Raw genomic sequence first — 10,821 nt, 5'->3', positions numbered from 1 at the left:
GGGGGCGCTACAACTGTCCATTTAAAAAACACTGTGTGCTACACTGTGTAGGCCTCCTGCTTTTTGCCTTTCTCCTCGGCATATGAATCTATTATGTATGTCTCTCTTTCTTTCTGTCTATTTCATTTATTTCTGTAATCATCATAATTACAACCCTAATTTCTTTCCTTCTTTCTTTTTTCTTTCTTTCCATTAACCCACACTTCCCTCCAACAGTATTGAGAATGATGAGCATCGACTGAGCTGGCACATTTCTTGCCTATTTTACTTCACTCAGGCCCCTAGCTCACCACATTGAAATCGTGCAAGCATTGGCAGTCACCATTATACTCAATGGTTGCTCATTAAAATCTTTTGCAAATGTTTTAGGAGTGCACCAGATAATTGATGGATAGTAAGATACCTAGTGAGCAAGCAAGTCGTCTGAATGCGGTAAATAGACATCATATACTAGAGCAGAACAGATGCCATGTTAGAGAAGTGCAGGTAGGATAGAGAGGAGACTGTGTGTTCACAGGGCACTGTGAAGCTCATCACCACGCTGCGCAATCTAAAGATGAGCTCCCTTATTAATCACTGTGTCTCAAATACACTTTGGAGATCATTGTTTTAAAGTACAGATGAACCCGTTTTATATCACCTCGCCACTCGCGATGCACCATAGGTCCTTTAAGAAATTACCTCTCTTAATATCATCTCACACACCAACTTATTCGTTTTGTGCAGCCTTGTGAAATGCTGCGTGGCCGGGCTTTACTAAGAAAGCACAGGATATAATTAATTGACAACGCAACTAACAACCAATAATCATCTTGGCTGATAAACTGACATTTTGTGCAGCCTGTCAAATGCTGCATGAGCGGTCTTAACGGGATACAGTCCAGTTACAAAACACCAAGTGCAACGCCTAAATGATAGCTCTCATCAGACGACAGTTCATAGCCTTTTTTTTATTAGATAATGGTACAGAATGTTTCGTTCCAGTTAATGATACAAAACGTATTTGGTCTGTAGTAAACTATATACATTTGTTTAAATGTAAAGAACGACTAAATGTACAGTTTTAAAACACTGCTCTTTGATTCACCGTTATTTTTTCTTTATTTTTTCCCCTCGCACTCGTAATGTGTGGCCATAGCCAAACATGAAAGTCGGTTTATATCAGGACCCGGTTTATCACGAATTAAGCGGATTCATGATATAAAGCGGATTCATCTGAATCTTATTTCAAATTGTAATATCTGAAAGAAATGCGTCCAGACTCCCCTTGCTAACTTTTCGCTGTTCTTTTTAATTCCTATATTGGGGAAAAAAAACTTGGTTTGGGGATCTAAAAAATATAAGTGGCCCACTAAATAACACTTGACATGTTTGTTTATTTAGCAGACACATTTATCCAAGGTGACTTAGGGTGTGTGAACATTGCATCAGCTATCACTTACAACAACATCTCACATAATACTTGCTTATGTTACCAACATGTTATTTTCTAGATCTAAGGCTGTTTTGCAATGCCTCCGATAAATTTGAAGCCACTTGTAAATATTGTAAACAACAAGTTGGCACCTGAGTGAAATCTACCTCAAACCTCCTTGTGCATCTCAGGGGAAGCGCTTGTTATGCAATTACATAAATATTCTTGAGGGTCTTTAAAACACACAGTGGAAAACAATAGGCCATACTGAACATAGCACTGTGGCAATGTGCCCCGTCCCTGCGTGCGTGTGTAAATGTTGGTGTATAGTCATTGATACACTGGATATAAACGGGTCTGTGTTTCACGTGTATTTAAAAAGTGTAGATTTGTATTTAGGCACGAGGTGTTCGGTGAGTGGAGAGAGAGAGAGAGAGAGAGAGAGAGAGAGAGAGAGAGAGAGAGAGAGAGAGAGAGAGAGAGAGAGAGAGAGAGAGAGAGAGAGAGAGAGAGAGAGAGAGAGAGAGAGAGAGAGAGAGAAATATATATATATGAATGAATGAATGAATGAATGAATTGTTAAAAGAAGCTCACCGTGTTTTGTCTGTTTGGTCCGTTTTTGTTTGTCTTTTTTATTTTGGCGCAAGTGCCGTGTCCTGTTTTGTGTTTAAAACCTTTTATTTTCTGTTCTGTCTGTTAATTATTAAATGCTGAGCGCGAAAACCCCAAGTCTCTGTTGTTTATTTCCTGGCTCTGGTCTGACGCCACCCACTCCGGCCGTCTTTGTGACAAGCACATAACATTTGAATGAGTGTAGTTAAATTGTGTTATGATTCAAGTTATAGATGTTTTGAAACTGTACATACGCATGCTGAATCATATTTAGTGTAAATATTAATGTGATAATACTAGATGTTCATATAAAACATAATGTGTAATGTTTCACGTTATTGTAAAACATTTGTAAATATATTTACAACAACATTTGAAATATTTAATTATTTAGAATCATATCAAAATACATTATTTGAAATATTTAGATACTCAAAATAAATATTTATCTCAGGTCTGGGGTGCAGTCCAACTTCAGATGGTACAGCTGTCAGGAGACAATACATGCATCGATGCCTGTAGAGCTGCTTTCTCTGAAATTAACGAAGGACATTTTAAAAGTTTTTACACAAATAAGAATGTAGTGCCCCCTCCTCATTCCCCTTGGCAGTTGTTATTTTGTCTAAGTTTCAAGTTATATATAAATATTGTTATTTTTAAAAAACTTATGACAGAAGAGGCTTTGCAGGCAGATGCTGAAATCTTGAGCTGTGTTACACCTGCAGGCTCCGCACATGTGCACAGCAGCTCTATAATTCAAACAAGCCTTCTTCGCTGGCATGGAGGCGCGCTGGCTCTGCTTCCAAGCTTCAGGAAGGCTTACCGTGGGAATATTCCTGCAACTCCTCTTCAGATTCAACCTGACCTGGTATAAGCTGACAGCACCACTGGCATCTTTTAATACCATCCCAGTTTAAACCAGCACAGCACACACAGCAAGGGGAATCCCAGTGGCTCGGAAATCCGAGAGCACTGGTTTTGATGGTTGATGATCCTGGACCCCCCCCACCAGCCAGTACTTTTAGCTGTCTTATATCCATTCCACATTTATTTATTCACCCATGTGTTTTTTTTTTTTTAAAATTTTAGTTAGTGCAGTGAATAACTTGTATCTTTTTCTATAAAGGAGTGCTAACCAAGGCTTTCAAATCCACTTCCTTTCCTGAGTTGCACAGGAAATGTTAGTGCTGGTGCCCCTTTTCTTCTGTTGATCAGCCTTCGGATCTTTCCTTGTATTTTATACTTCAGTTTGGAACACGGAGGTATCTCAAAGACAATGCTTCTGGTACCTGATCACCTCATGGTTTGTAATGCAAACTCACTTCTGTAGTCTACCTGCATTCAGAACATGGACTTACAGCAAAGGTAACATGATGCAACAGTTTACCTGTAGCATTGTAATTTAAATATTAACTTATCTTGACTCAAATAAGTGAAAAACCAAATGATTGTCATAATATTGGAACCGATAATAAATAAAAAGCTAAGTAATGTATTTTAAAGCAGTCCTCATTATGTACAGTACTTTTGTTTCATAGTACATGTGTATTTGACCACTGTACTATGTTCAGAAAAGAATACTTTTTGTACTATTGACACAGCCTAATTTTCTATTTCACAAGTAGCTTGGGGAAATCTAATCTTTATCATAACGTCTGCATCTTTCATATTGGGAAATGTAAGTGATAATGGAAATACATATTAGGTAAGATTTACTATAATTATTTTGGTAGCTTCATGTACTTTTTGATAACAAAGTGCTTTGGACAATGTGGGTGCAATGTATTTTGACCAGTACATGCTCTCTTTCATGTTCTTAGTTTTGCGATTATGAGCATCCAGTGGTTACAAGTAAGCAGCTTTATTCATTAAGTTAATTAACTAATTAGCAGGAGGGAGTGGGTAAAAGTTAGACTGAAACAAAACTACATATTAAAAATAATTATTTTGTATTTTTTTAATACATTAAAATTCTTCTGGACCAAGTCAAAACTGCCCAAATGATGCACTAAAACAATGCAAAATTTCCTGAAAACAATTACTCTGTTTCTATAGTCCCTATATGATTTTGTAAACCACAAATAATAATTTATTTAAAAAGAAAACATTCACACAATAAACTACTTGAAGAAATAGGATAAATATGTTTCTAGTCTAAGGTGTATGCTGCATATAATCATAGACCACAATGTAGTTTACAAATAAATTGAACCACTTTTTTTTTAGCTTGTATACAAACACAGTTTCTTTAGGAGACCTTTTTTTGGTGCACCAGGAAATTATATCAGGGGAAAAGTGTGTTATGCATAATAAAGAAAGCTAGGGTGTTTGGTTGCAAGGGAGATATATCATTTTTTAATGTTCAAATGGAGAGCAAGAGACTAAAAATCACGGCAGAGAAAAGATGAAACGTGCGCAAAACAAAAGGTAAGCAAAACAAAAGGAAACTTTCATATATAGCAACATTTACTTTAAACAACAGACTGATCTGTAATGCAAATGGATCCCTGACAGGCATCCTGTAAGCTATAAAAACTTCTTCCTGGTGAGATTCACTCCTATATACTATAATAGACTGTAGGTGCTCACTGTATTCATTGCAGAATGGTCAATATCCCTCTAGAACAAACACTTTGCAGATTCGCAGATTCCACGTCAAAACAGTGCTTGCCCATGGTGACCCTTCATCCCATTGACAGTGTTATGGCAGGTGGTTGTTTTCTGAACACCCCAATTCAAACCTGTTTTGATCACAATTAAATTGCTTTATTTTTAATTTACAAGGAAATTGTGTAGAAATTTGCTCTCAAAAAACTGACACATCAACAAGGCCATTCCCCATAAGCAAAATATTCCACTTGTAAAAAGCACAGTTATATATCTCTGATAATATGGCAGTTACTGGTACAGTACATTATCCATTGCTAATACATCTTTCAGCCCCTAACATGGTCATTCTATTTACAGGAAACATGGCTTTTTTCTTTTTTCTTATACATTTTCAATCCGTTAACACAAAAGTTAGTATTTACATATTGTATAACAACACAACCTAAAACCTCATACACACTTTCAGAGAGGAAGCAAAGGTACATCAGGACTCAAGAATTCAAAGCTCTGGCAGATAGTTAAGACATGCAGTTTCCATAGCCATTATATACAAACCATTGGAAATGTTGTCCTGTACAAAATAATAAGAAAAAGTCCCTAAGTGTCCAAAAGTATGCCATCCAATCTGATGAAATTCTTTTCAAAAAGTAATTATTTCTTGGAACTAAAGAGTGCCCACCAAGGTTTGGAAATACATGGTATGATCTACTATTAGAATTGAAACATTATCACAGACTACCTAAGTGCAAACCGAGACTTTCAAATCCATTTTCTTTTCTCGTATTTGCACGTGAACATTAGTACTGGTCACCCTTTCTTGTTCTTTCATTGCTTGTTTTTACATTAATGCAGATTTAGATAATTCCAAGACTCAGGTTTTACTAAACTGTCTATGATGTTTCTGATGGGAATAAGTTGAGGACATTCATTTTCCAGCCTTGGTTAGCACTGCTTTAAAGGAAGGGGGACCAGTTATAATATTAACGTTAATTAAATAGATTTTAAAGCCTTGGATGAAACTTTTTTTTTTTTTTTTTTTACTTAAAACAAACACAAAATCCACCGACTGTGTTACAACAAACAATTATCAAATGAGGTTCTGAGAAAGCTGTTTGGAGGAGTGCCAGTGGTTAAGACTACAGTAAGGTTAGCTAGCGACTTCCACTTAAGCAATCAAGGCATGTCAAGGCGTGGTTCACCCCAATATAACCCCACCGAGTGGTTCTCATTGCCATGTTCCCTGGACACTAGCGTACTATTGCAGCAGAGGGTGTCTGAGAGCTGCTGAATTATCACACTGCTAACCATCCTTCACATGGAGCATGTTAAAATACCATGGATAAAGATAACAATTAATATTCTGTTTGCATACTCATCACTAAATGTAGGTCACTGCAGAGTCACTTAACTTGCATGAAATACAAAGGAGCCCCTGATTACTGTGACTGTAGTAAGGAGCAGTATATGTGAAAGGGTGCTTAAGCTATTAGTGCTCAGTTAAAACTAGGTTTTAGTCTAGAATGAAGAGCATTGTTTAAGTAAGAAGACACTGTGAGGACTGCTGGAAGTGACATCTTAATGCAAAACCAGAATCAGTAAATGACGAGTGTTTAATACAGTGTTTATTTTTTGTGTTCACCATTTTGGTGTTGAAGTTATGCTGAATGCCAGAATTAATTTAACAAGTATTAGGCACTACAAAAAAGTATGAACCATTTATAAGGTTTTACTTCATTTTTTATTTTTTTTATTTAACTAAACATTAACCTTCCTGTCTTTTCATAAAAATAATGGGACACCTGGTGGTTGTCAGAAGAAAATGTTCACAAAAGACCACTGATGCAAGAACATCACAAGCAACTTCCCACAGTAACGGGTCATTAATCCACAACGCACTGCAACAGTACCAAGGGACATGGTAACGGACACCACTGCCAATGTGATCTATACTGGGAGTACCTTTCAGTGTCTCCAAGCTCAGCGTGACATGATTCCTATCGCAACAGAGATCATGCATCGTGACACATGGCCTAAAGCACTATATAGCTACACTGTAGTCCACCGAATGTTTTTCAGTGCTCAATAAACAAATTGATAGAAATGTAATTGATAACCCCCTCATTTCCCTTTACCATTTATTAATTTTTTTACACAATGGACCACAGAGGCTTTTCGTGAGTAATCAGACCCCCTTTTGATGGCAAGCCTTTGTATAATATATACAGCCATGAATACTGAAACTAGCTGGACCTGTCTGGATCACTGTCAGTGCTACTGCAGAAATAGTATTCTCTGCTTCGTCTCCCCTAAAATCTCGTCATCTCGCCTTTATTTTTCAAAGATAGTGGGGCCCTAATTTAAAAAAGGACACATTTTCTGAAAGGAATAAAATCAATTTAACAGTATTCAGTGAGCAAATAACTTCTCAGAACAACTAACTGCTCCTTCACTGTCTGGTATACTTGCTAGTATTGTGCTGTTACAATGTTTTTTTCCCCCTTTAAGAATGCCTTTGCACTCAAAATAGAGCCCTGTGTTTATTTAAAGATTTGAATATCAGGGCTCCCTATGGAGAGTCTTCTCTCTCTCTTGTTTATCTGAAGGGGGTCGGTAAAACAAAGTGCTAACCCTCAGCGTTGTGATGTTTAGAGGTTTCTCCATGCTACAGAGCTTGTGGCAAGTTCCAGCCTGGGACCCAAGAGACAGTGCTGAACCTGGGGTTCAGGGTGTAAGTGGGTGGGGCATGTTGCGGGATGGAACTTCTGATAAGAAGCACATTGAATAACTCTTCCTATGATCACATTGGGACTCATTCAAATTGATCACATTGGTAAAGCAGTTGATTCAATAGTGCGGGGGAGTCATATCGAGTGTCTGTCATTCTCTAATTGAACAACATACTTCCAGTAACAAAAACATTTACTGTACAGCAGATGTATCTGTCATTATTAACCGTGCAATACTGCTGTGTTGTATTGGTGAGTGAATGAGATTTCCCATTGCTGGCAGCTCATCCATTTTGTTACAGTAGCTAAACTTCATTATACAGTGACCTGTCTCTGGGCACGGCTCTCATTGTGGGGCATTGTTTTCAAGGTTGAGTTTCAGAGATTGAGAGGAACCTCTTCTGGGTTTAATAGAGCACGGGAACACACACACAGAGAGGCACACTCATCACACTACCACGGAAGCGTCATGTTAATTCATTACGAGGTGCGTTTGGTATTGGGTGAACAGCAAAGTGGTTTTAAATTGAGTATTAGTGAGAGTTAGCACTTTATTTGCAACTTTTCTTTCCCAAGCCCTTGTGATCTCTACCTTTTTATTTCTCAGTTTGGCACACGCTAATATTTTTAGTGCTATTATGAAGCAATCGAAAAGGTACATTTAATGAAAGGAATAAAACTAATGAAATAGATAAAACTAGCTAGATGTTACTCAAACCAGTAAATTACCTGCTTAGAGTGCTCTCCACTATACTGTCACTTAGCTGATTACATTGTTTAACTGAATAATTGTATTATGCACCATTGCTATTTATATGTAATACAATATTATTCTGTTTAGCTGAAAGGTTGTTTTGCACAATTGTACAGTTATGCAGCTTTACAATGCCTATTGTAAAATGTATGTTATCCAAGAGTAAGAATTTCCACAATAAGCATACAGAAACAATTAATTTAAAAAATGGACATAATAATAGAGGTACACTGCTGTTAGGTGAATACTCGGGTTAGCTGATAAATTCTGTCCAAAACAGCATTCAGCTAAGTAGACTCTACCATATATTGTTATTCCTTTCAAAAAATGTACTTCACAACATAGTGGCTGTATTGTAACGTCAACGGCCCTCCCTTTAGCATCCTAATCTTGGAATGTTCTAGAACGTTCCCCATGTTCTTTAATATTCCTGTCTGTAGGTAGCAGCAGCAGCCCCTAGCAGCGATCGTCCTCATCCGTGTCGCTAAAGAGCTCGCAGCCGGTCACTGAGCTGGACTGGGTGAGCCGGTTGCGGAAGTGCCCATTGGGGACCTGCCAGCTGTGCCTATGTGGAGGGGCTGAGCTGATAGTGTTGGAGTGCCCGAAGCTGGTGGCCACTGCAGCCTCAAAGGTCAAGGTCTCGTCGGCTCCGGCTGAATCGGGGCTGTTGTAGTCCTCGTGCAGAGGGAGGTAGGGCTCGGAGATGTAGCGGTGAGGTGTGGAGCGATGGCTGCTCTGGCCTTCCCCAGCACACTGTCCCCCAGTGGCGGTCGGCTCTCGGGTCCGTGGGGTGCTGCCGTTGGCTGGGGGGGAGGGGTTGGCGGAGCGGCGCACCAGGGGCGAGTAGGAGATGTGGGGCCGGGGTTTGGAGGGGGTTTGGGGCAGCTGGCGACGCCCATGATTGGGAGTGCTGGACTCTGAGGTGGAGGGGACTGGGCTGTCCGAGCTGGGGCCCTGCAAGGAGGAAAAGAAGGAATTAGCATCTTATTCACACTCAGCAACTTCAAGGATTTTATCTCTTATATCCCTACTTTGATATCTTATATACAGTATAATTGTGGATGTTCATTGGAATTCCAATTGGGTGATGTCAATAATACGGTTAATTATTATGACCATGCTATGGATCACAATCACTGGATCTGGGGCACTTTGACTAATTGATCCGGGAGGGGATGGGATTGTTTGAAGAGCTGTGGGAAAGACGCCAAATCCTTCCCTGGGGCGATTTCATTGAAGCAAATTAACATCGGTTCATTTAGCAGGTGATCCATGCCAGGAAATAAAATAAATTGGCGGGATAACTGCAGTTTGTCTGGCATAGGATGATTTCTTTTAGCAATTTATTGCATGTCTGTTTTGTCAGAGAAATACACCCGGTCTGTATGTTTAGTGTAAGATGAGCTTGTTTCAAATTTGTAAAGGGAAAAACAAATCGATCTGTGATGAGATATGGGGTCTAAAAAGTGGAAATGAGCCAATAAGTGATCTTGGCTCGTATAATTTGATCAGCGGTGTAAAAAGCATACAATCTTCGGTCTGAAGCGTTGGAATCAATTCCTGATGTGATCCAACCCCAGATCTTTCACAAACGCTTCAGTGAGACACAGGCATTAGACTCACCCCCCTACTCATCAGGGGCCTCTGGAGACCTGGTGGGGGGGGGGGGATCCTCAGGCTGGGCCTCGCCTCCAGGGGCCAGTGGCTTCATATTCTTGGAAACACTGGCTTTACAGACAGTGGGAGGTTGACTATTGAACACAAGTCTTCTTGATCGGAATGTGGGTTGCAGAGCAGAGGTGATATTCAAAATTGTGCATTTCAATTAAAATAAAATGATAAATCGACAGTTTTATTTTTTTTTATCATTAATGCCACCTCTTTAAACTACCATCAGCATTGTGTTGTCTTATCCATCTGGATACATTTGCCTGGTATTTGAAGGCGAGTGTGCTGTACATTTCAGTACCTGTGTGTGGATGGTGCGTGCTCGGCCCTGGCTCGGGGATCTGGACTGCACTCTCTCCCGGATGGGGGGCTGTCCCGAGGGGCTCCTCTCCTCTGAGTTGCAGCGGGACACGTCTGGAGATAGCAGGTGCCTGCGCTCTTTAGACCGGCCCCGCTCCCGGTCACAAGCTTGGCGGTGCTCTGACTTTAAACCTAAAACCGAAAGAAAACAAGAGTGCTCACAATCAAGGGGCTTGAATCGGAATGCCTCGTGTTAATCTATTCCTTGAGTTAAAACATATAAAGTACATTTGTAACATACATCTCCTGCCACAGTACGTGTTAAAATGTCAGCTTGACATACAGACACCTTCCTCCTTGATTTGTGCCGGAGCTTGACGAGGCTTCCTCTGGGCTTGCCAGGGCTATACCTCTTAAGTTAAAAATCTCATACTATGTTTTTCTCTCAAATGCATGCTGTCTGAGAATTCAACATTTTTAGTCAGGCAGAATATAATTAGGGCTTGCACTTTTCGGTTTTTATTTTCCAAATCTCGACCTCCCTTGTTGTTAAGCTGTCCTAATAAAGAGAAAACTACTAATTAAAGACTAATTAAACAAGGCGACTGCAAGAATGAAATGCAATTAGGATCAGAGATGAGCAAGTAACGTAATTTGTCACGTCTTTTTTAAATAAAAATTAAGCGAAACAGAATCAGGTTCATTCGAGATAAAGTGCCTTGCAAAAGTATTCAGAC

The 10,821-nt window shown here is 39.4% G+C and overlaps 1 protein-coding gene across 2 annotated transcripts in view; it reads right to left on the bottom strand.

The window, feature by feature from the left end:
* Positions 1-4,353: 4,353 nt before the first annotated feature.
* Positions 4,354-10,821, bottom strand: part of LOC117406186 (voltage-dependent R-type calcium channel subunit alpha-1E) — a 156,322-nt gene continuing 149,854 nt past the window's right edge. For both annotated transcript variants that reach the window (XM_059031925.1, XM_059031924.1), the window contains exons 44-45: positions 10,086-10,276; positions 4,354-9,070 (exon numbers count right to left, since the gene is read on the bottom strand). In XM_059031925.1, the coding sequence (XP_058887908.1) occupies positions 8,573-9,070; positions 10,086-10,276 (689 nt within the window). In that variant the 3' untranslated portion in view covers positions 4,354-8,572. The remainder of the gene's footprint in view (positions 9,071-10,085; positions 10,277-10,821) is intronic.

This window comes from Acipenser ruthenus, chromosome 10, assembly GCF_902713425.1.
Source record: "Acipenser ruthenus chromosome 10, fAciRut3.2 maternal haplotype, whole genome shotgun sequence".
Lineage (NCBI taxonomy): Eukaryota > Metazoa > Chordata > Actinopteri > Acipenseriformes > Acipenseridae > Acipenser > Acipenser ruthenus.
The sequence above is the reverse complement of the archived record's forward strand: the minus strand, read 5'-3'. Positions and strand labels throughout refer to the sequence as shown.